The 26626-nt window shown below is 44.6% G+C and overlaps 1 protein-coding gene across 3 annotated transcripts in view; it reads left to right on the top strand.

Moving 5' to 3' along the window:
• LOC139227789 (transcriptional enhancer factor TEF-5-like) overlaps positions 1-26626 on the top strand; it is a 498356-nt gene that overhangs the window by 424723 nt on the left and 47007 nt on the right. For all 3 annotated transcript variants that reach the window (XM_070858838.1, XM_070858840.1, XM_070858839.1), the window contains exons 5-8: positions 10248-10259; positions 15251-15385; positions 25054-25097; positions 25828-25902. In XM_070858838.1, the coding sequence (XP_070714939.1) occupies positions 10248-10259; positions 15251-15385; positions 25054-25097; positions 25828-25902 (266 nt within the window). The remainder of the gene's footprint in view (positions 1-10247; positions 10260-15250; positions 15386-25053; positions 25098-25827; positions 25903-26626) is intronic.

Raw genomic sequence — 26626 nt, forward strand, 5'->3', positions numbered from 1 at the left:
AACAGCAGAGAGACATAGGAAGACTGCACAATTGAGCAAACATGGTGTACAGTAACAAAATTGCTACAAAGTTGTTAACTACAAAAGGCATCTCTCTGCAGTGTTGTGAGCTTTGAGTACATACAAAATCCTCAAGTTCTTGCTGTTAAATCCCAGTGTGGATTAATATTTCTAGATTCTTGCCAGTGTTATGTTTAAAAGCATTAGGGAATGGCTTGCGATATAAGCAGACATCTGCAGGAAGCACACCCACTGCAGGCGTTATTTTAAAACCGTTCACTCACTCGGTGTTATATTGCCTGCATCTGGTTAACACGCTGAACGGCAGGGAAAATAATGTTGTCCCAGTCAAGCAAAGCAGTGACTCGGATTGAACCAGAGCACAAGGCGAAACGAGCTGAATATTGTGACACACAGCCAAGTTAACTGGAGATTGGAACAAACACACGGAAACTCAAAACTGGTGGCTACAATACATGGCCATGCAGCTCTGTAGAGAATTGCACTGGGATTTAATAGAAAGAACAAACTTAAATTTATATAGCGATTTTCACAAACTCACTACGCCCTAAAGCACTTTACAGCCAAGTACTTACTTTTGAAGCGTAGTCACTGTTGCAATATAGGAATGTAATGCAATGCCAGGGACAGTCAATTCTGTTTGTACATAAACCTTGAAATCCTAAAGATTTCTTTCTCCAAAAAGCAGAATTAATAAGTTTAAGAGTTTCATTGCAAGATGTAGTATGTTTTTATTTTAAATACTCATACTTTTAGTTCCATATTAAAACGACAATATGTTGCTGTCCCTTCTCCATTGGTAACCAATCTTTGCAGCTCGGGTGATATTTCAGACAACTGTTTACAACAGAAACACAGTTGGACCATCCAATCCATTCGAAGTTAACGATCCTGAATCCTATGCTGCTGACAGAAGAGACTATGTGGAGGTTTTAGGGCGCTGGCTATTGCAGTAAAGAAATCCTTGGGCAGTGGTTGAAGTTCTGCAGAACTAGGTGTAACAAGATAGAAAGAATGTGCTTGCTTTTTTATAGCACCTTTCACAACCTCAGGATGTCCCAAAGTGCTTTACAAGTCAATAAAGCACTTTGAAGTGTAGTCACTGTTGGAATGTAGGAAATGCAGCAGCCAATTTGCGCACAGCAAGCTCCCACAAACAGCAAAGTGATAATGACCAGATCATCTGTTTTTTTTTAAAAAGTGATGTTGGTTGGATAAATATTGGCCAGGACTCACCTTCTCTTCAAATGTGTTGTTAGGATCAGGATCTTTTATGTCCACCTGAGAGAGCAGATAGGCCCTTGGTTTAACATCTCATCTGAAAGATGGCAACTCCTACAGTGCAGCACTCCGTACCGAACTGGAGTGTCAACTTGGATTTTGTGGAGTGGGACTTGAACCCACAATCTTCTGATGAGCCGGGAATGCTACCCGATATATTCTTTACATCACTAAGCACATTACACACAACATGGCTCAGCAGCCTTTTATTATTATACATCAGGAGTTGCATTACATTAGTAGTCCACTAGGGGGCACTCTATTATACTACTCACTTGTATTGAGAAAGGTAACAAATCTGACCCAGGAAACTGCAGGCCTATTCCCTATAAAGAGGACAGGTATACTAATATAAATTATTCTAAAGGGTAGACTGGAGCAGTATATGCATGTCTCCAGAGGGGACGATACTCCAGAGCCAAGCTCTTTTATGGATCTTAATCATGTAGAGAATTGCACTTCCTACAATTAGTTCTTTCACCAAAACTTTCTCAAGTTCACAGTCCCATGTTGAAAGACTTCTAATTAAACTAAAGCTTGTAGGAATTCAGAGTAGAACTGGATTAAGGTTAAAACAATAGAGAGACAATAGTTAAAAGCATAATGATGGAGACAGGAAGTTGGGGGGGGGTGGAGGGTGATCAGATGTTAAGTGGAGATTCATAGGAACATAAGAAATAGGAGCAGGAGTAGGCCATATGGCCCCTCGAGCCTTCTCCGCCATTCAATAAGATCATGGCTGATCTGATCATGGACTCAGGTCCACCTCCCTGCCCACTCCCCATAACCCCTTATTTCCTTGTTGTTTAAGAAACTGTCTATTTCTGTCTTAAATTTATTCATTGTCCCAGATTCCACAGCTCTCTGGGGCAGCGAATTCCACAGATTTACAACCCTCAGCGAGAAGAAATTTCTCCTCATCTCTGTTTTAAATGGGCGGCCCCTTATTTTAAGATCATGCCCTCTAGTTCTAGTCTCTCTCCATCTGTGGAAACATCCTCTCTGCATCCACCTTGTCAAGCCCCCTCATAATCTTATACGTTTCAATAAGATCACCTCTCATTCTTCTGAATTCCAATGAGTAAAGGCCCAACCTACTCAACCTTTCCTCATAAGTCAACCCCCTCATCTCCGGAATCAACCTAGTGAACCTTCACTGAACTGCCTCCAAAGCAAGTATATCCTTTCGTAAATATGGAAACCAAAACTGCATGCAGTACTCCAGGTGTGGCCTCACCAATACCCTGTACAGCTGAAGCAAGACTTCCCTGCTTTTATACCCCATCCCCGTGCTCGAACCCCTTGTTGCTTCTAATTTATATTATAAATTAATGACCCGGAAACCAAATGTAAGCTTACCAAACCTGTAGATGGCACTACTAAAATAGGAGAATCAATAGCTGTGGATGTACTGCGACACTTACAGAAGGATGATGATTGGAAATGCAATGTGTTGACAAATCCCAAAAGCCATTTAATGTTGATAAATAACTAGTATGGCCCTTTAGAAATAGTATTGTGGAACACAAAAATGGGATAGAATCATTGGAGACTGGGAGAGGGGCCTAGCCTCGTTGGCAGACTCTGCATTTTCAATGTCTGGACAACGTGGTGACACAATGCAAGAATTAAACACAGTGCTGGGCTATTTAGTCAGAAGTACGGAGCGGACTCCCCATAGGTTACACACTGCTCAGAGTAGGGTGTTGCATCAATTATGGTCACATTCCACAAAGTGGTCCAGGCATTGGAAGAGGTGCAGAGGATACCATCATGTAAAAGGGGATGAGCTATCAGTAAACACTGGAGAAGCTTGCGGTGTATAACCTGGGAGGAAAGCAGGGAGGGGGCAAGGAGGAACCATTGAGGTAACGATAGATATTAAATGGATATGGTACTGCTTCAAATTAAACTAGAGCAGGACCAGGGCAAAACATCAAATAGATATTAGGCAGGACGTTAAAGAAAAAACAAGGAGTGATCAGTCAGGTAGTGTAGACAAGACATGAGCTGCTAGAATGGAGAGTCAGGGGTCTTAAGGATGGGATTTATTGTGCTTCTCTACAAATAGAACAGATATCAAATCAAATTTGTCTCAAATTTGAGGGTGGGGAGAATACATTCTCCATGAGCCCACATCAGCATACCTGGACTGTCTGCATCACGGAACCGTTTTGCTAATAATGTATTCCACTAGCAGTTTAAGCATTTCTGTATGAGGTGGGACAAAAAGGATTGTCCTGCAAATATCGGCTCCCTCAGGGACCCTCTGCCCTAAATTCTGGAACGATAAATTCATCTAACCAAAGGAAAACCGTTATATCAGATCTGATCTCGGTCCGATGCTCCCATTCCAGCATCCGTTAATATCCCTCTGACCAGACGACCCTGCCCAATAGATCACTGGTGCAGATAAAGTAACTAAATAGATGCAGAAACACACACATACACAAATAAAAGCAGTCAGATGGCTATCCAATAGAATTCTATTAAAAGGTTTTGAATTCCTGGTGGAAAGTTCAACAATGATGCATCAAATCTCCCTAATTCGCTTTTATAAAGTTACTTCTCGAGCTAGACGGACACTCCAGTGCAGTGCTGAGGGAGTGCTGCACTGCCGAAGGCGGCGTCTTTCAGATGAGACGTTAAACCGAGGCCCCGTTTGCTCTCAGGTGGACGTAAAAGATCCCGTGGCACTATTTTGAAGAAGAGCAGGGGAGTTATCCCCGGTATCCTGGCCAATATTTATCCCTCAATCAACATAACATTTTTTTTTAAATGATCTGGTCATTATCACATTGCTTGGGAGCTTGCTGTGTGCAAATTGGCTGCCGTGTTTCCTACATTACAACAGTGGCTACACTTCAAAAAGTACTTCATTCGCTGTAAAGCACTTTGAGACGTCTGGTGGTGATGAAAGGCGCTATATAAATGCAAGTCTTTTTAGTCTATGAGACACAGCAATAGTTGAGTAGATAGATGCAATTACAAATTTACATCCACACTTCCTACCCAACATCAAACTGATTGTACAGCAACAGGTTGTACAAGCACAGACGCTTAGCACCCCACCACTACTACTATTTTGCACATTAAAATGCTCATCATAGCTTAGGTCAGTCATTGGTCCTGTGTTGGCAGCAGCTTGCGACAAGATGCACGGAGCAAACAGTGATAGGTGCCATCAAGATGATGAAGGGTCTGCAGCTTGAAATAAAACCCCTCCTATCAACTCCACGGCATAATTTAAATCTCTGGAATGGCCTGAAGGCTGCAAGGGCCTCTCCTGGTTCATGTGTGCAATAAATCTCCCAATGCTTCACTCAACATTCAGGATGTAATCAATTGCATGTGTCTATTATTCACTTCAAAAAAAATGATTTAAATGAGGACACTGAGCAGCAGAGAGACCCTGGCATTTAGATTATTTTTTTTTTCCAAAACTTGCATTCCTTTCAATTTTGGACAATTCCAAGTCAGGCAGGAAGGTATTAAGCAAATGGATCAGAGTGGGTGGTGGGTTTAACCTTTTAGAGTCTAGAGATCCACAATTTTGACTCTTCGAATTGTGCAAGAGTCATGGTCATCGCAAGAGTCACTGGTCTACCCTGGATCCCAGTTCACCGGCTCCTGGAATTGGAACCAAACGTCCCGGTTCCACCCCACCCCGGGCTCCATCTGCCTGCTCCCCCCCCAGGCTTCCCCCAGGCCCCACCTGCATTGAGGAGTTGAGGTGGATGCAGTATCGTCTCGGGGATCCTGAAACATACATTGGGAGTAGCGGGTGTGCAGGCTGTTCCGATCAGATGATGATTGTCCTGCCCGCCCAATGAGTTCAAATGGAGGCTGCATGCTTCTTGCTCAGTTCCCGCCATTTTAACAGCGCAGTTTTTGGATGCGGGAAAGGCACCTCCTCATGCAAGCTGGGTAGAGCAGTCGTAGGAGGCAATTGAGAGTCATGATGGGTGTGCAAGTAACTCCGGAGCCGTCAGCGAAACCTGCCGGCGAACAGGAGCAGAGCTAGGAGAGGCCTCGGCAAGGCAGACAATTAATTGGTTATGGTTAATTGTGGGCTAGGTCCTCTGGGACCTACAAGATCACCGCGAGCCTTCCCTGCTACCTTCCCCCATTCCCTCTGGGACCCCCTCTACCCCCGGCAGGGACCACTCCCTCCTGGCCCCAGCAGCAGCCAGAAATCCCGCTCCTGCTCCCCGGGCAGGTAGCCCAGTCCTGCCGGATTGGGATGGGAGTCGGACATCCAAAATGGAAATGAAGCCCGTGGATTAAAATCTAACCGGGTCTCACGTGGGGCAGCCGTGCCCGAGCCTGCTCCCTACCTTCCCCCCCCCCGTCCAATATATTCCATTAATCTGCATATTGAGAGTCACTAATACCAACAGACTCGTGTGTTCAGATTTCAATTCCACAGCTCGAAGTCTCTTTCTGTTATGTCTTTAATACTCTTATGAATGACTGCACGAGGTCTAGTATTGTACTTGAGCTGTTGTGACCTTAGTCCCATTTATTGTAATTCCAGAGTGAGGCACAAGCATAGTGGGCAGCCTTTTATACCGGGCCCTGCACACCTATGCAGGTGACTCTCAGGTCTCCCACTGCAGTGCCCTCTGGTGGCACACCTTATGTGACTATACAGTTAGTGTACATGGTCTACATACATGACACTTTCCAAATGTCCAAGCCCACATAATTTAAATAAGGAAAGGCCAAGAAGAAATTCAAGCTGAAAGAGGAGTGGATTCGCCGGCTTGAGCCTGCAGATAACCCAGGGGTTACAGTTTGGACGCCCCTACAGTGGTGCTGGTGATCCCACTCCCAGGACTGAATATATACCCATTATAAACAGGACGTTATAGCTCACTGTTTATATAAGGATGCAACTACTTACATTAAGAACAGGTGCCATCTGCTCAGCAGTGAATCACAGACCTTGCTCCACACAATTTGTGCTGCACCAAGACAGCCAGCACTCAAAGGGTTAAAACGCCATCCAATTCAAAGTGCTAAATCCGAGTTAGTTTTACAAACCGTGCACAGCTGCCCAGGATTTATTTGGCCTGTAATTTTAGCTTCTATAAACAAAAGCTGCACTTGTTTCAATAAATACACTGCCGCGTTGAATGGCCAGTATTTGCCTTACAAGGAACGATGTTGACGGGCCGATAACAGCGCTGAGATTCACTGCACAGAACACAACAGCCTGTGTCTCGGGGCTGGTGGGAAAGTTCCAAAGCCAGCACACCAGCAGCTGGGCTGCCGCGGCCCACCTCTACCGAGGGACTTCAAGTCCGGCTGTGTGCGTGCACAAACGCAAGTGCCCCATTAGATTACACAACGTAGCCTTTCCTTAGCCCAATATTATGTCATTTCTATATAATCCTAGCAGAAACAGGCCATTCAGCCCAACTGGTCTATGCCAGTGATTATGCTCCACACGAGCCTCCTCCGACCTTCCTCTCACCCCATCAACATATCCTTCTATTTCCTTTCTCCCTCATGTGTTTATCCAGCTTCCACTTAAATGCATCTATGCTAGTTGCTTGGAACAGAGAAAGCTTAACCACCCCATCCACCGGCATTCAATGGCACTACCATCGTTGAATCTCCCCCCAACCCCCACACACACACACACACACACACACACAAACCATCAACAGCACACAGCCGGACTTGAAGCCCCTCGGTAGAGGTGGGGCCGAGGTAGCCCAGCTGCTGGTGTGCTGGCTTTGGAACTTTCCCACCAGCCCCGAGACACAGGCTGTCGTGTTCTGTGCAGCGAATCTCATCAACATCCTGTTGGTCCCAGTGACCAGAAACGCAACTGGACCAGCCACATAATCAGGTCAGAGACTGGGTATTCTGTTGAATTGAAATCTGAACACAAGTCTATCAGTAACTTGAAATATACATATTCAGATTGATGGGAATATATGCATATACATTTTATAAATGGCCCTAAAGGCTCTATGATATGAACCTACAAAGACGAAAGGCTAGCACCCCCCCAATCCAATGTCTGTTACAAGTCATGAGAGAGAGAGGGAGCAAGAGAATTCAGATCACCCACACCAACGTCCAGAGCTGCCTGACCACAGGGCAATGGAGTGGTGCAGCTGGGGCAGTGCAGTCAGGACGTGTGGCCACAACTTCAGGAGCTGGCTGATTGATATTTTGAGGGTCACATTCGCAATGAACAGCCTCACACCCTGAGAATATTCAGTGGGGGGAATTACAACTTGCACTTCAGGACATTGAAGTTAGAGTGTTGGAACCAGGACCCAGTCTAAAAAAAAATGAAGTGCTTACCCCAAGTTAATCTCCCCCTGCTTTTATTTGCCCTGATCTTTTCAGCCCAATGATGCATGTTGGCGCCATCACTGGTGGAGCCTCCGGGGTCAGAGGGAGGGGCCCCCGGGGTCAGAGAAGCCACTGAGCTCGACAGGACAACCGAGCCAAATTAGCTTACATACCCTGTGGTTAACTTCCATCTCTCGGTCGAGAGCAGCACAGCTCGAACAGTGTTCAAAAGCCAAAGCTTTGTCATAGGTGACCCAAGAGAGTTTTGTGCAGGCTCCAGAACTCCAACTTCAACTAGTTCAGATGATTCATCCTCGGTAGGGTGGGAAGGAGATGCTGGAAGTATTCTAGGCTGGAACTAGCAATAAAGCAACTTACTGAACATTAGATGGGGACATTTGTCATCCTCCCTTACCTATAGTGACCCATCAACAGTCCCATCATCTGAGGAGGATTAGAATGCCCTAGGAAGTTACAGACCTCCCTTATTTCCCATCGTGGAGGCAGTGAGACCTGTATGAAAGCAGGTCACCAACTCCAAGAATATGATCCCTTTACCCACTCAGCAACTATACCCAGTGTTCACAGTGCCATAGTGGCAGCAGCCTTGCCACCAAGTCAGAAAGTGGTGGGTTCAAGCCCCAGAGACTGGAGCACATAATCTAGGCCAATCCTCCAACAAATTGCAGATGTCGTTCTGCATCGTCGGGGGCACCATCCTTCGGATGATAAACTGAGGCAATCATTGCCCTGTTCAAGGGGTTCAGGTAGACACTGCGTAACATTATGTGACGATCAGGGAGTTCTACTCATCAACTGTTCTTTCCCGATTATTCATCCCTTTGTGGGATGTTGCTGTGTATAAAATGGTTGGTGTGCTCACCCACACAACAATGGCTGTACTCAAAAAGCAATCGCTCACTGCTTTGAGGTGTTGCGGATACAGGCGCTATACAAATGTAAGTTCCCTCATTCTAATGAAAGCAAGCAAAAGCCTAGTGAAAGTTTAATTTACACAGCAAGTACTACACTCACTGGAATTTGCACCATTTTACATCAATTTTGTAATTAGTCCAATTAACACATTTGCATTCACCAGTGCAAAATGAAACCAATTCCAGTTACAAAAGGGAGCAGTCTATATCTTTTGCGGCGTTCCACTTTCAAACCAGCTGCCGCTACCTCCATATTACCGAGAGGCCACTGAACCCAAGTATGAGGAGTTATCACCAATGTAGCATTGTAGTGTAAGCAGTGCCAGTGCCAAAACGTAGGTCTGTCAGATGCAAAACAGAGGCTCAGAATGGATAGCAGAGTCCACAAGACTGGTCACCAGGATCACAAGAGCTGAGGGAGATCGGCCGCTGTTTTTCACCAAGCAGTGTATCAGGCACACACTGGTCCTTGGGCCCCGAATGGAACAGCAAGAAACGAGGGTGAGTTCAGAGTGGCTGTGCTACCAGGAGCAAGTCAGTCTCCACTTCAGACCAGTTACTACTTACACTGTCCGGCTTTGGATTTTCCACTCAACTCTAGTCTCGATTTTTTTTTAAACATTTGAATAGAATTAATGGGATTCCCATCGATAGATAGATATAGATATAGATATATATAATGCATGTATAGAACAAAAATTCTCACCACCGTTGATTGCATTTTGTTTTGTCTGTCCAGTGAAACCTGCTTAGAAATGTTCGCCTTTAACACAGAGTCATTCCTTAAAAAGGTTACATCAATAGTTGAAGTCATATGGTCCATAGCACATAGTTCGCAGGACTATGTGAATCAGTAGGTCACTTCATCTTTCAACAGGCCTTGCGCCCACAATGAGATCACTTACAGCCCGTGCAAAAACACTACACACTATCACTTGAACTAAATAGAAAAGTCGTTAATTATACATTCATCAGAAGACTTGATAACAAAGTCATTCTGCCCCAAATGTACTACAGAATAAAACAAACATCTGCTTGACTCCATCTTTTAGTACGGCACAGTCAGAACATTTGAAGGATTTTGTTTGTCTTTAAATCGTTAAAAAGTGATTTAAAACAAAAGGTTATTACTGGATTCTCCCTTCTTACTGAGGCCCAACATCCTGCTGTACCTTAGCCTTCATGGGGCAGGATGCTACTTATTTCTCAAGAGTTCAAAATGTTTGGCAATCCATTGTTTAAATATGGGAATACTCGGGAATAAGGATTAGCGGGGATGGGAGCAGTCAGTGATCAACTGATGCAAAAGACAAAGTCTTCACTACACAAGGCATCATTCTTTTTTGGGGGTAAATATCTATGGGACTAAATATCTATGGGACTCAAATAAGCATGAATTGCTACCCTACACAAAGCACAAAAATTCATTCAGAGCTTCTGTTGAATCTGGATACAAGCATCATTTACACTTAACTCAGTCCCTATGACCAGGTCGTGTGGCCATGTTAGCAGGTGGCTGCTCACTCAAGGTACAGGCCCACTTTGAGTGCATTGCACAGCCTGTGCTCGAGCTCATTTCACCCCACCCCAGGCAGCATTCTTGAACCAAGGTGACCTGGGCAGGTTTCACTGTTGTGATTAACTGAATGAAAATTGTGTTCAATCATATTAATGATGTGCTTTTCTTGAATCCAGGCAATGAACGTGGTAAGTATCTAATTAATTATATTGTCCATTTCTGTCTGCATGTTTGTGCATGAAATTTTTAATAAAACCCCTCCTGCCCAAGGTACTTCTAGAACTGCTTCCAAGACCAAGCCATTTGTAAAGTATGTTGGAGACCTTTAGTGACCTGGCTCCAAACTTCAGCCTGGGAGTTACTTTCTCAAACATACTCCCATTTAATGGACTTTTATCTAGACTCAAGTCATCAGCTACTTAACTCTGGAAATCTAGATTTGTAGTTGCTCCCAGTACCTTTATAGTCCAATTGGACTGATCATTTATAGTTGCAAAGGACTACCAGATTGGCCCAGGATTCAAACAGTCCAATTTATTTACGGTTGGGTGCAAAACTCAATACAAACCATCCCCAATAAGATTGAAAAAGACGGTGTCCTCCATTTGTCTTTTAAGTTGCTTGTGAGCAGTTAGCATGTTGCAAGAATAGCTTTAATCTAACCTGGGCTGGAAGAGGTCATTCTTATGGCTTTGACTATTTACTTTATGCTATGTTTGTAGGTAGAGGGACTATTCCATTTAAAAACAAAAATTCCAACTTTAAAAAAAGTGAAACTGATGGAGGAGCATTGGTCTCAAACCAAATCCGTGCCAGGGCAGTAAAAAGTCTGTAGGTCCAGTTGGGCTAGCGGTCTGTAGAATCTCCACTTGGCAGCAATGGAGGATCTTTAATCAATTCTCAGAGGATGCACAATTTGGTATTTGGGGAGGAGGTGGAAGAAAGAAAGGAGAAATACCAACTGTAATTGGGTGTAGAAAAGTTAGACAGAGCACTTTACTTTAAACCGTGACTGTAATATGAAGAGACACAGGTTCAAGGTAGAAAAATACAACTAAAAGTTCATTCACCCAGAGTTAATCAGTGCAATTTATGGACTTGTGTAGGCAAACAAAACTGGAATCATCTAAAAACAAACAGAGAAGGATTATTAGATCTATCTAATGAGAACTTGTTTCCCAAAGTATCCCTTTTTTCAGCAAGTATGTAGTATTGCTGAACTGACAATGGAGAATGAGAGATATGCAAGCAGAATGTTGAGGTGTCGAGCCAGAGTATCGCTTCAGCTTAGTGGTACATGAACAACAGGCTACTTTACAGTTTGGATCAGATAGCCTGCTGCAATACTTGGTATCGCAATATGGAAAGATTGGTCAGTGAATTATCTTCAAAAGGACTTTTTTCATCAATTAGAATAACTTTTAATGGAAAAGACCAAGAAATAGTTCACTTGCCCTCTGTGTATTCCTCCGTTGTGGGCACTTTTCAATCCCAATCTTCCATCCGCACACTGTTTGCCAGCTGGGATCATGTGATCACCTAATTGTATTGATCATCAGCTGCAAGTACCTCTTCCCTGGCTACAGCAAGCCACCTTCACCAGTTCAATTACATTCCTACAAGTAAAATTAAAGAGAGATTATTCCACAACTGCCTTCAATGTATACCTTTCCTTCTAATCCATTGCCTCCCCTCAGAGACTGGAGTTAGTGATTAGTGATAATTAATTACCCTTCAGATGATGAACCAATCCTTCGAGGTTGCTTTGAGTTAAGAATTCCTCCCCAGCTGGGACAGGTTAGTTGTTAATCAGTTGAAGACGAGAGAGGGCTTCATGTTTCAGTTTATTCAAATCTAAATCTAGAGTTTTCATTTTCTGCTTAAAGCAGTGCTTTATTCCTTTAAATTGATGTGGTAAAACCATTACCTCTCACTAGAGTACGCATGTAACACAACACCTAAAGCCCTGGTTCTAATCGAGAACAGACATCACATGCCCCAAACTTCTAAATTACCATATACAATAATGCCATTGTTTCTGATTTCCCTTTTCATACAGAACCTTGGAGCCAGTCCAGAACTATCAACTGCTTTTCACTTGCTACTAAAGGTAGCCTTATTTGAAAGTGTGGAATTGAGCCTGAAGTCACAATCTTGTTCAGAGAAGTCATAAGGGCGGTTGGAGTGTGAAACAGAAAGTATCACACTGGGACTGGACTGGACTGCTCTACTAAACTAACTCCGGCCCCGGAGTTTAGCATCCTTGTGGCTACCCACCTGAGATTAGCAATTGAACCTAACGCATTCCTGGGTGCTGTGACCTGCTTACCCATTAGGCAACAGATTTACCAATCAAGTTTGTTATTTACCAAATCCTCCCGTCTTGGCAGTCTAAGGTTTGATTGTATGCTGCCCAACAATCTTACGTTCTTCGATTGAATGTTCCTACATTCTATGCTGAGATCTTTCATTGCAGGCAGAGCTCAAAATTCCCCTAGTGTGGTGCAGTCCAGTCTCACTGTCATAAGCTAACAGGTTAGAATGATCAGTTATCAATTGAAACCAAGGTTCAACTGCAGGGGGCAGGGAGGAGAGCTGTGACCGAACCTGGAGTGATGGATCGCTAGGAGAGATAGTTGGGTGTGGAAGCTTTGATCAGATTATGTGCTGCAAGAGTGATCACAAAACCCCAGGACTGAATTAACCTCAAATGTTCTTGGGACTAGGTTAGCAGTTTGCTTACATAAATTTAAAAATGTTAACGTAAGAATGTGTTGACTGTAGAGGTGAGCTATGATTGTGCATTTTCCCCTAACTCCAGTCTCCAATTGCCGCACCTATCTCTCTTTTTGAATTGGGTGTTGTGCAGTAGGAATAACTGCAGATTCTGACTACCCACTCAGAAATTCAAGAATCAGAGTGCTAGTTGCCAGCTAGTTTCAACAACTCATGGTACAGGAGGCAGGCCGAGAGCAGGGATGAAGTTTTGGTGATAAAATAAAAGCAGAAAGTGCTGGAAATACTCAGCGGGTCAGGCAGCATCCGTGGAGAGAGAAAACTGAGTAAACGTTTCAGGTCGATAACCCTTCATCAGAACTGGAAGAAGTTGGAGATTTAACAGTGGGATTTTCTCTCTATCTATGATGTGCTGTTGTATGCTGAGGCTAGTTCTTGTCTAGAGTTCCCGCACAAGTTGATATTGTATCGTAATTACTCATGCACGCTCCCTGCTTTGCTGCAGTCTGCGGTGAAAATAGTGCTTTGCTCTAACTTAAGCTAGAACTTTCCTTGTGAAGTAACCTCACTCTCCCTTTCATATTGAGTTTCAAATCACTTTTCCTCCTTTTGCACTCTGTGAGGTGCAGGAACTCAGCTGTGGGGAATGGGACACCTTTCCATTTTGGCAGCTCAAGTATCAGCACTCCCAGGTCAAGTGTAGCACTGTTGGGTAAAACAGCCTCCAGCCGCTCCGATAATGTGTCTCCAACTCCGACCTTGGAAGCCCATCTCCTTACTGCGCCAGTGTGACTGACCTCTCCATGCTGACCGTCCTTGTCGCCAGTGATGGGAACTTGTGCTCACGAGTGACTGGGTGGAGAATGCTTCAAACTCATTTTGTAAAGAGCGTTTGCGATTGTCGGGGCGGGTTCTCATCTCATCAGTCTGTGCTGGATTGAACCCAAGTCTTGGGATGCCCAAACTCATCCTAACGATGTGCCTTCAAAACACTTCTAAGCAACAGTTAACCTTAGAAATGTTGCACACAGCAGGAACCTTGGGATGCACACTTCACTATAGTTGCAATATCTTTATCAGTAAAGTTTAATTTGTTTAAGTTTGTCGGTTTTAGTTCCCCTTTAATAAGAGGTCACTTTTATTAATGATTCAACTTAAAATAGTTGTGGAGCTGTTGAGTGGGAGTGGCTTAGCCACTTGAGAGCTGTGAGCCAAAAGCATACCTTTACCAGTGTCCCCCCAGGGGAAAATTGAGGGCACTCGACATTGGCATCAGCTGAGTTCCTGCAAGTGGCGGAACACTCTGCGGCAATGGGGAGGGGGAGGTGAGGAAACCCTTTCTGACCAGACACTGCTAGCAGTAATGTTCAGGACCATGGAAACCAAGGGGGCGATTTTAACCCCACTCGCTCAGCAGAAATCTGGCGGCTGGGCAGTTAGAATCGGTCTGGTCCTTCCTTACCTGTCCAAAAGCCGTATTGATCACAACATCGACAATTTTAACCTGCGCTCCTGAGCAGGCAGCAAGGGCACCCGGCCGGAGCCAACAGGGTCCTTCTTTACGTATGACTGTTGCAGCCTGATGGCGTCATTGAGACCCGATTGAAATTTTAACTCAGGCCTGAGCGGGGAGTTAAAATCGGGGCCCAAGTGCAGAACTGAGCAGCCACATGGTGTCACAGCATGGAGGATACATTGCAACATACGCTGTTCAAAGGGGCCGTGTTGTCTTGCAATGGAGGGAAACCAGCTCCAATCACCTGAGGTGCAGCAACTCGTCCGTACTTTACAGCCTGTAACTGTTTTGTTTTTTAGAGGGTTTCAACCATGCAATTAACAGAGTTCATGAAGACTGATCTCTAATCATTTTATTTTGGCAGTTTAGTTTCACCATCCAAAGTCTCTCTGTACCATACCTTGCTGAGTGATGGGGCAGGCTGGAGAACGGATATCAAAGTTCTGCCAAAGCACCGGTGCGATTGACTGGTCACTAAGAAATATATGGGAAGATCCGCCCACTCCCGAGATGATAATTTCCCCGGCTCGCAATGGTCTAGTTAAGGTCATGACCCCGACTTCGCCATATTGTGGAACAACACACTGGTCTTTCCCTCTGTGCTGCCCCAGTGGCTGATCAACATAAAAATGAGCCTTATTTTTCAAAAGACGGCATCAGAGAAATAGTGTGTTGGTCGCTTGAACGCGATTGATTCTGTTGGGATCAGGGTGATGTGATGGATTAGAGTGATATCATCACATGGGGGACATGAGCCTAGCCACTAACTAACCTCCATGCAAGGTAACATGGCGGCTTTAACCAGTCTTATTCATCATCATTGCTCTGACACCTTTGCTTATCTGCAGCTTCACTGCCCATGTACTTCTTTCCCTCTGTCTATCATTCGGCACTGTTTCGCTGATCCGTCTCTCTTTATTTTCAAAGGATCAAGCCTCAAAAGACAAAGCTCTGCAGAATATGGCCGCCATGTCTTCAGCACAGATCGTTTCAGCGACTGCGATGCAGAGCAAACTGGGGATAACACCAATCCCGCAGGCCCCCTATCCCGGGACAGCCAGGGTAAGAGCCTTTTCATTGCTTACTGCTCGATGTTAACATTGCGCTGCCACTGGGCCAGGTATGAGGTGTCGTTGGCTCCAAATCCTCCTCCTACCCCCTGCTGACTACTGTGGGACCCATGGGTGTCAGCTGTGGCTCAGGCCTCTTAAAATTGTGGGTTCAAGCTCTGCTCCAGGGACTTGAGCACAAAATTTAAGCTGTCACTCCACTGTAGTACTGAGGGAGTGCTGCACTATCGGAGGTGTCATCTTTCAGATGAAATAGTGCCATCGGACCTTTTACATCCACCCGGGGCCTCATTAATGAGCCATTAAACGAGGCCCCGTCTGCACTCTTGGGTGGATGTAAACGGTCCGATGGCACTATTTCAAAGAGGAGCAGGGCAGTTTCCCCCATTGTCCTGACCTCCATCTGTGATATCTTCACAGAACACAGCACACACAGATCCTAACATGGCAGGCAGCTCTCTCGGAATCCTCCAGAACTTGCCTGGTTCTATTTATTATTAACTCTGCAGTTGCAGTACACAATACATCCACATCCACAGTGTGGGGCTACAAACATTGCAAGCTTACAGACATTACACTTCTCCCTCCTTAATGAAGAAGTTATTATAACAAACATTATATGTAACTTTCATGTTTATACATAACACAGGATATAAACTTATTTTTTTCCATATATACAAATTTAACTTTACTACTTGTTTTCTGTTTTGAAGAGGATACCTTCACTCTCGAACAGAACCTTCCAAACATGGTGTTGAATTTAAACTCATTCAAGGCTCATCCTGAGGAACGTTTTCCTCCACGGAATTTCCTTGATTTTCATTTGAACTCACTCTAACTTCAGGCTCTTTGTTTTCCTGACTTGGACTCAGACTTTCATTCTGATTCTCTCCTGGATTTGTTTCCAGTACATTGGATTTAGGATTTGCTACTGGTGTATCAAAACTATCTGATGAGTCAGAAATAATGAATCATTCCCACCTTCAACTCTTTCCATGTCTGTAGGTAAAATATGATCAATATGAACAAACCTAACCTGTCCATTATCAAACATCTTTACCAAATATGTGCGAGGACCACATATCTTCACCACTCTTCCTGGTAACCACTTTAACCATTTATGGTGATGGTTCTTCACTCTCACCTTCTGGTTTAATTTCACACTTCTCTCTTTTACTCTACCTCTATCATGATTCTCTTTCTGTCTTATTTGTGTCTCTTCTACGGACTGTGCCAAATTTGGTTTTAACAACGGGAATCTGGTTCGTGGCTGTCTGGTTGTTTGAGAAACAACTCTGCTGGTGTTCTACCAATAGTTGTATGAGGAGTATTTCGATATGTAATCAAAAAATTAGCTAGTTTGTGGTCCAATGACAACTGTCATTTCCTTGGATTTGCATCTAACATTTGTTTTATGAGGGCACGTTTTACAATTTGTACAGTGCGCTCTGCTGCACCATTCGAAGCAGGATGGTATGGTGGAACCTTGGTATGTTTCACACCATTTTTGCTCGTGAATTGTGCAAATTCTTCTGAACGAAATTGTGGTCCATTATCCGAAACAATTTCTTCAGGGAGGCCAAATGAAGAAAATAATTTTCGCAACATGTCTAATGTTTTACTTGTTATTTTCCACATTGGAAACCCCTCAACCCACTTCGAATGGCTATCAATTACAATGAACAATTGTTGTCCTTCTAACTCAGCAAAATCAATATGTAGCCTTTGCCACACCCTGGGAGGCCATTTCCATGGCTGTAATGGTACTGGTGGTGGTTGCTTGCTTACTGATTGACATGTCGTACACTGACTCACAATGTACTCTATATCTTTATCAAGACCTGGCCACCATAAATAACTGCGTGCAAAACTCTTGGTCAAGAACATTCCCAGGTGCTGGTCATGGAGGTCTCCTAATAATTTGGACCTGAATTTATTTGGAATAATCACTCTTGCACCCCACATGCTACAATCTTTATCGACTGATAATTAATTCCTACGAATGAAGAATGGATGTGTATCTTTATCTGTTACCTGGTTTGGCCATCCATTTGCAATATACTCATACACCTTTGACATCACTGGGTCACGTTTGGTTGCTCTACCAATCTCTTCAGCTGTGACTGGTTGTTCATCAATGTATGAAAAATAAAACACTTCTTCCCTATCGGTTTTAACTTGTGATGGGGAAGGCAATCTAGACATTGCATCAGCATTACTGTGATCAGCTGATCGCATCCTAAATCAATATCATATATATGCTGACAAAATTAAAGCCCATCTCTGCATTCGGGCTGCAGCTCATGTTGGAACTGGGGACTTTGGATGCTGTTAGGGGCTTATGGTCCATAACGATAATAAACTTACAACCATACAAGTATTTGTGAAACTTCTTGACCCCAAAAATTAATGCCAAAGCTTCCCTTTCAATTTGCGCATAATTACTCTCACTGGCACTGAGAGTGCGTGAAGCAAAAGCAATTGGTCTTTCCTCCCCATTACGTGATGCATGAGAGATCACTGTCCCAACTCCATACGGAGAGGCATCACATGCTAGCTTAATCTCCTTGGATATGTCATAGTGAACTAACATGGTGCTCTCTACCAATTTGCTTTTACACTGTATCGCATTCTTTTGACCACTTCCAATGGACCTGTTTTTTCAATAGTTCATTCGGTGGATGTAATACTAGCCAAATTTGGTTGGAACTTCCCATAATAGTTCAAAAGACCCAAGAATGAATGAAGTTCAGTGACATTCCTGGGAGTGGGTTAATTTCTAATTGCATCCAATTTTTCCATAGTTGGATGTAAACCATCTTTGTCTACTCTGTACCCTAAGTACTCCACTGAGTTTTTAAATAACTCACACTTACGAGCAGACACTCGTACTCTGTGCTTCTCTAGCCGTTTGAGGACTTCATTCAATATGTTATTATGAATTTGCCTATTTGGTGCTGAAATTAGTATGTCATCCAAATAACATACTACCCCTTCAATAACTTGCAAAATCTGGTTCTTCACCCCTTGGAATATGGCAGGGGCAGAAGACAATCCAAACGGTAGCCTATTAAATTGATATAGGCCAAATGAGTATTTATAGTCAAACATGACTTGGACTCCTCATCTAGGTCAAGCTGTAAGTAGGCATTCGTAAGATCCAGTTTTCAGAAGATCTGACCACCTGTCACTGTTGTGAACAAATCTTCTATATTCGGCAATGTATTGGGTACATTACCCTCTAGAACCTGGTTTAAGGTTACTTTCTAATCACCATACAATCTTACCTTACTATTGGACTTGGGTACAACAAGAATGGGTGTAGCCCGATTACATCGATCTATCTTACAAATAATGTTCTCAGTCTCTAGTCTTTTGAGTTCTTGCTCAACTTTCTCCTTGAGTGCATATGGTACGGAACGTGGCTTGTAGTAAACTGATATATCGTCCTTCTGTATCCTGACACTCGCCTTGAAGCCTTGGATTGGACTGCCCGATTCGCAGAACACCTTCGGATACTTCTTGATAACCTCATCGGTTGATGAAAATCTCGCTTCCACACAGAAGATCTTACTCCAATCCAGCTTCAGTGAGCTCAACCAATTTCTTCCTAGTAAGGCAGACTTATCTCCTTTCACTACTATTAGAGGCAAGTTCTGAAATTGATCTTTATATTTCACCGGTACGGTGACACGACCTACCACAGGAATTTTCTCTCCCGAGTAGCCTCGCAGCTCTATCTTGGATTTTTCCAGTTGAAAATCACGCAATTTGTCGTGATATAGTGACTCCGGTACTACACTCACAGATGCACCCGTGTCAATTTCCATTGGTATCTTGAATCCCGCAACATCTATGTGGATTTTGATGCTTTCCGAATCCCTGTCCGTTAACCTCGTGCTCCTGATGACGTGTAACTCTAACATCTCCTCGTCCTGTTGTTGTTCTTCCATGCTATGTGGTCTCTTGGGATTTCTACTCATAGCTTTGAACGCTGGATTCATAGCTTTGGAAGCTGGTTTACCCTTCAGTCGGCATGCCTTCGCAAGATGCCCAGTCTTCCTGTAGAAGAAACATTCTGCCTTCACGTATGGACAACTTTGAGCAATGTGTTGTTCCAGGCACCTATCGCACAACTTTGACGCTCTGTTAGAATTTCCAGTTTCTGAGACTTTGTGGGCTCCCACCATCTTTTACTTTGAACCTGCAGGTGATTTACCTTGGTTGACTGACGACCATAATCATTATTTAATTCTCGGGAATATTGTTTGGCCATGCCCATCGACCTCGCTGTCTGACAAGCAATCTCAAAAGTCAAGTCATCCGTCGTCAATAACTTCCTTCTGATCGCATCATTTTTCACCCCACAAACAAAACGATCCCGTAATGCTCGGTTTTGAAAGTTTCCAAAATTACAGTGCATCAATAGCTTTTTTAATGCTACGATGTAATCACTGATACTTTCATCCGCCTTTTGATTCCGAATCCCGAAACGATAGCTTTCAGCAATTTCTAACGGTTTGGGGTTATAGTGCTGCTCCAGCTTAATTAAAATCTCTAAGTGTTGTGTCCTTTGGCTCGTCAGGCACAAGCAGATTTACAAGGGTTTCGTATAATGCCGGACCCGCCTCCGTTAAGAAGATCGCTTTCTTACGTTCCAACACAGCCCGGTTCTGGACTGCATTGTCTGGAACTTCGATTATGTTATTTGCAGTGAAATACATTTCTAGCCGATCCACATACGCTTTAAAATGTTCCCGGTCGTGTGGCTATATTCCCCCAAATGTTCGATTACACCTGCCATTTTAATCTCTAGCTGTTCACACGGTGTGCTGTATTTTACCTCAGATTTTTGTAGCTTTTTCCAAAGACAGAAACTTCCAAAGTCTCTCTGTCGGCTGGCTGAATCCTTCACCAACAAAATTTATGCTTTAAATCATCCGAGAAATCCCATCTCATCGCCAAATGTGATATCTTCACAGAGCACAGCACACACAGCTCCTAACATGGCAGGCAGCTCTCTCGGAAGCCTCCGGAATCTGCCTGGTTCTGTTTATTATTAACTCTGCAGTTGCAGTACACAATACGTCCACATCCACAGTGTGGAGCTGCAAACATTCCAAGCTTACAGACATTACACCATCCAACAGCTAAGAACAGATTATCTGGTTATTATCACACCAGATATTCTGCGAGCCAAATTGGCTGCCGTGTTTCCTACATTGCGACAGTGTTTACACTTCAGAAAATACTTTGTTGGCTGTAAAGTGCTGCGGGTCGTCCTGAGGTCATGAAAGGCGTGATATAAATGCAAGTCTATCTTTCTCTGGCCAGGCTCTTGCCAAATTCTGCAGTTACAAAGATTGAGAGATCGTGGGGCTGAAATTCAGGGTCTCAGAGAAACAGATCCATTACGGCCCATTCGTCAAAATCAAATGGCCACCACTTTGGAGTCAATGGCCGCCCCGACCCAAATTCAGGTGGGGGATTTTTCAGCCTGGACCCCATAGTGCCCGATGCCAATTACCGCCGTAAGCGAGTCATCAGTTAGTGCATCGTCGCTTTTAATTAACATTAAAAACTTTCCGAGCTAAATTCATCTGAACTCGGCCGCCACGTGGTGCCCCCGACAGGTTTTTCTGCCGGTGCACCTTCTCCACACTGTGCGCGGCCCAGCAGCACGGCGGCCATTCAAGGGGAAGGCCCACTGCCATGGTCGCCATCTATAAATTCCCGATCGGCCGGCAAAACAGTGCCCCTGGGTTCAGCCGAACCGCCAACAAGCGGCCTTGCACCTGCTCTTGGGTGCCAGGACGCTGGTCTGGCCGAAACCCTCCTTGCTGGTCCAGTGGCCGAAGATTTAAAATGCCCTATCCTCCCCCCTTTAATGGAGGGGAGCGAGTGTGGTGACGCACACGCGCTGTGACATCACCACTTTGCCACCAGTGATTGACAGCGGCGGAGCCCCAGTCCCGTTCCAAATTCAGCTACTTCCTGTCTAAGTCCCGCCCCCAGTTTGATGGATTACCGTTGGGACTTCCCACAAGCATTGGACCTCCCAGCGGTAAGTACCGCTAAAAAACTCATAGGTGTGGCAGCTTTCTGGCCCCACAGATGTCAGCCCCCCACCCCCAGGTGTCAGCCAGCATTACCACAAATAGTCCCAAACTGAGAATAGTTTGCATGTTGTTATGTTGTATCTCTTTCAACCTCATCGTAGTCATTGTAGGTAAGAAAGAAAGACTTGCATTTACATAGCGCCTTTCACGACCACTGGATGTCTCAAAGCGCTTTACAGCCAATGCAGTACTTTTGGAGTATAGTCACTATTGCAATGTGGGAAACGCGGCAGCCAATTTGCCCACAAGCAAGCTCCCACAAACAGCAATGTGATAATGACCAGATAATCTGTTTTTGTTATGTTGATTGAGGGATAAATATTGGCCAGGAAACTGGGAGAACTCCCCTGCTCTTCTTTGAAATAGTACCATGGAATCTTTTACGTCCACCTGAGAGGGCAGACGGGGCCTCGGTTTAACGTCACATCCGAAAGACGGCACCTCCGACAGTGCAGCGCTCCCTCAGCACTGCACTGGAGTGTCGGCCGAGATCTTTTGTGCTGAAGTCCCTGGAGTGGGATTTGAACCCACAACCTTCTGACTCAGAGGTGAGTGTGCTACCCACTGAGCTACAGCTGACACAGCCTAGAGTCGCTCGTCATTACCCCTCGCAAGCCAAACCGAACCGGAGGCATTCTGACCAACTGAATTGTTCCTTAGATGCACATTGCCCTCAGTGCATGCACAGCTGAGGCAACAATTGCAGTGTAGCAATGAGTTTGTCTGCCCGCATCGTGCAATGGTTTAGTGATCTATGACACAGCCATAAACATGATTTAAAAAAATAATTGTTTGTGCTGTGAGTGGGTCATCGAGCTCCCTGATGGCCCAGCTGACCAAGACCATGAATAGCAGAGCCATGCAGATTAGGAAGGGTTCCCAGTCTGTGCTGTGAGTGAACTGATATCGACGAGTGCAGTGGCAGAAGGGTTAAAATGGGCCTGGGCGATCCTGGGATGGGGAGAGGAAAAGAATCTCTCGGGTGGCCATTCCCATTTGCCGGACATCTGGCGAAGACTGATGCTGCTCGCTGCCTGGTCTCGCAGGGGAAGGAAGACCACTTGGGTCAGGGGTCCCATCCCCAACGGAGCCAACGCAAGGTTGCCAACTCTGCTCAGAAGTATCCCAGGAGTTTTCATCACCTCACATGCCCCGCCCCCAGGCTCCCGCTATTGGTCACCCGACACGCCCATCCTCAAGGCTCATCGTCTTCCTAGGGCAACCAGAAAGGAATGAGGCCCTTCGTTACTGATTGCATGATTCTTGACGGTTATCAAACGGCTGTTTTCCCATATCCAATATTTTTCGCACTAATAAATGAAAGAAAATGGAAATAAAACATACAATTTTAATTTTACCGCCCCAATGACTTTTCTCCAGGATTGCTCGCAGTATTATCCTGGAGATGAACCTTCCATTCCTGGAGTCTCCAGGGAAATCCTGAAGGGTTGGTGACGACCCTAACTCAAAGTCTTTCAATGGAGAAATGGGATAAATATATTGGCTCACGATCTGTGATATTCTGTCAGAAGAAAACTATAAGTTCTGATCAGAACCACAGGATCTTTATAACATAGACTCGTCTCCTGCCATAGACACAGATCCCTAAATCCTCCCCCCCCCCCCCCCATTGCCGCTTGCTGAATTCGAGATCCACAACTTTCTGAATGCAATGGACTCGAATTCAATTCTCCACCCCACTTTCTTAATCGACTCTTCCTCTTCCCACTCCCCATGGATCAGACTGTATCTGTAATCCTTCTGCCACTAATCAGTCACCTAATTTTGTAAAAGATTTCTCACCACCCATACACCTTCTGAGAATCTCCCAAGCTAATGGCACGGAATAGCTGTGACTTAATTGGCTGTATTTCATTGCTATTGGGTAAATCTCAATCATCGTGATGATTGGCTGAAAGTTTGGTGTGAATCTGCCAATCAGGATGTTTGTTACTCATTAATACAAGGAACTTTGCACAAAGAGTATTGATGTTGGATTGTATCAGAGATCTTATATTTTTCCCTTTTGATTTCCCTCTTCCCTCCTCAAGGGAGTGATTCCTGCAGAGGTGTAGGTGCCCATAGCACTGCACTGCCCTTTCCATGTGAGCATGAGCCTGGGTAGCGCATGTTGGCGGGATACTACACTGTACGCCCATCAGAGCACTGTGTTGTCCTCACCTGCATCTCCACAACCTTGGATCATGTCAGTGGATTGTGATTTAGGACAGAAACTCAAGCTGATTTTTATTTTGCCCTGCTTTCCTCGCCGAGGACACCGAGTCAAATTGTAGCAGTGCCAACCCAGCTGAGATGAATTGACTTAACATGGATCAGATATTGAGTCTTGTACTTTCCTGGCTTGGGTGGCTCAGGTGCAGACCTTGTGGTGTACTTATCCACTGGGCCAACTGGACAGGGCAGAACTTTATGGTTTAGACAGCAGGATGGATGTCAAGTTGGTGAACTGGATGCTTCTAATGAAGAATTCAAGGGGCACTCTAGACTGGTAGGTCTAGCTGCTTTCCTAGGAACATAGGAATTACTGGAGGAAAAAAGATCAAGGTCTATCCAGTTCACTTTCTACCATCCTGGTAATCGCATGATCCAACGATAATGGAGTTGTTGACAAATCAAAGCAGAACATCTCTTAACAATCACACTACACGTTGCCAGTTCATCCACCAGGCTCACAACCACCTGCCTCATTGTGGATCCCCTGAACCCAACTGGCTGGGGTTTTATTGGGTCTTGTGAACATCTACAACAGACCTAGACATGATGAAGTCCCTAGTGGTGGCGAGCTTTGGGAACTGTAATGTCTGCACCTGTCAGTATGCTTAAAATAGTTGTAGAGTTGTTGAAATCAAATTTTGATTTGATTTTATATGTTTTAAAGTTTAATTTGTTTTAATTGCCGGATTTTTAGTGTCCCCCTTCCCTTTTATAGGGGGCACTTGTAAAATATATGGTTTTAATGCCTCCCCAAAAAAATCACAAAAAAACCCCATGGAAAAAAAAAACATTTAGAAAAAAAAGGGGGCAGTTAAGTGCCTGGAGTGTCCCCCAGATCGGAGGGCATTTGATCTAACGTTTATTTTGTTTCCCCCCCCCTCCCCAAAAAGAGTTGTAGAGCTGTTGAGTTGTGAGTGGCTCAGCCAGTCACGTGATGTTCACAAGACTCAATAAAACCCCAGCCAGTAGGGTTCGGGGGATCCACGATGAGGCAGGTAGTTGTGAGCCTGGTGGATTGTGTAGTGTGATTATTAAACCTTTGCTAATAAACCAACTAGTTCTTAATAGCAATGTGTTGCTATGAATTCTTAAGCAAAGAGCCCGTGAAGCAATTACATTACAGGAACCATAAGTCCAAAGTCGCCTTTTTCCTCCCAAGCATGCTACACTTACAACTCATGTCTATGTACTGCATCCCAAAATGTTATTTTCTGAAAGAAATCTAATATAACACAGGAAGTAACCTGATGCTTCATAGATTGTGCATGATTGTTTATTAATTGGGAAATCTTTGTTTTTATTGCAGTATTGGCCTGGCCCTCTTCCTGGACAGCCTGGGTCCTCTCAAGAGTAAGTAGCTGTGTGGTAACCTAGCAACCTCAAGCTCTGTTAGCAATAACATTGTTCACTGGCTTTGATCCAAGTGTGCAGTTAATCTGAATTAGAGATAGAAGCCCTGCAGATTGCGGGGTGGGGGGGATTAACGATTATTCCCAATAACGGCACTGCTGGTTCTGAGCCCATGCTAACAGTAATGGGAGCAGTCCGCCATACTGCTGAGTTGAACCCAAACATTGATCTTGTCAGCGGGGGCCATTCACAAAGATCTGCAAACGGTGTGATCTTCGTCCTGTCGCACTTAACACAAGGTTCGTAGGGTTAAGCCTCTCTGCTGGTTGTTCGGATCAGGCAGGAGACCTTGACGGACCCCAAATTCTGGCTGTCGTCTCTGAACGTTGGATCTGCCAATTAACAATGAACCCGTTTTGCATTTGTTTGTTAATACCTTTTTTCTTTTGTTTAAAACCGTAACAAATCAGAAATGTATTCTGTTCCAAGACAAACAAAAGGATGAGTGCTTCCACTTTTAGTTTTAAAAAAGTGCAGCTTCATCAAAGCGCCCGTGTTTTCATGGTGTGGTCACGTGCAGAGATTTGTCGGGGGTCAGGCAGGGGGTGGGCGGGGGGATGGGGGAGACAGAGGCTGGTATAACTGGTGTTACTGAAATGATGCCGATCACTTATTTTGGGTCAATGTCTTTTTCTCGCTCTATATTTTCTCTCTATATATCTGGCGCCAGCAACATCCCAGAGTTGGCAGGCTGTGGATGGAGGCCCAGGGACACATGGAGCAGCACGTCGGATGAGGGCCACAGGTGAGGAAGACGTGAGCTGTAACAGGCCCTGGGCTGCATTGTGAGCGCCTCTGGTGCATATTGTCCCTGTGTTTGTACACCCTGTGCTGCGCTTTCTACCCTTCTCACCCCCGATTTCCCCCCACCCTCTCCCTCCACCCCCACCAACCCAACAGTGGTACCATACTGGAGATGGTTCCGAATTTCCCGCTTGCCTCTGTTGACAGTGTAAAGTATCATATTGGCCTTGTGTTTGGTGGAGGGAGAGGAGACCCTCTTGGACGCGACATGTCTCTCAGTAGGTGCATATTACGGAGTTTGTATTTTTATTCTGTGGCTGTAATATCTATATATTAAAATTGGTAACTTCTGTCACCCGCCAGCATTATTCATGGAGATTTCCATGAAAATCGTGCCCATACATTGTTGCACTTGTAATACCGGGTGATGCCTGCAGGTGACGCTCGAATAGGATTTACCCATTTAGAATATGCCGCCGTTTGTCATGTTTGTTTCGTCACAAAGCCTATGAAACATTGCCAGGTGTCTTGCTGAAGGTGAGGCTGCGGTCTTTAGAAGAAAATAACAATTTGAAAGTTCCATACCATTATTAACGTGGCTCATTTTGCCCCAACATTCGCCCTACTCTTCGGCAGTGATCTTGATCTCCCGAGATACATTTTTGTCCCCCCTCCCCCCCGACCAGACCCTGATACAACCCGCAGATCCAACCCCACTCAATATG

This window comes from Pristiophorus japonicus, chromosome 17 (assembly GCF_044704955.1).
Source record: "Pristiophorus japonicus isolate sPriJap1 chromosome 17, sPriJap1.hap1, whole genome shotgun sequence".
NCBI lineage: Eukaryota > Metazoa > Chordata > Chondrichthyes > Pristiophoridae > Pristiophorus > Pristiophorus japonicus.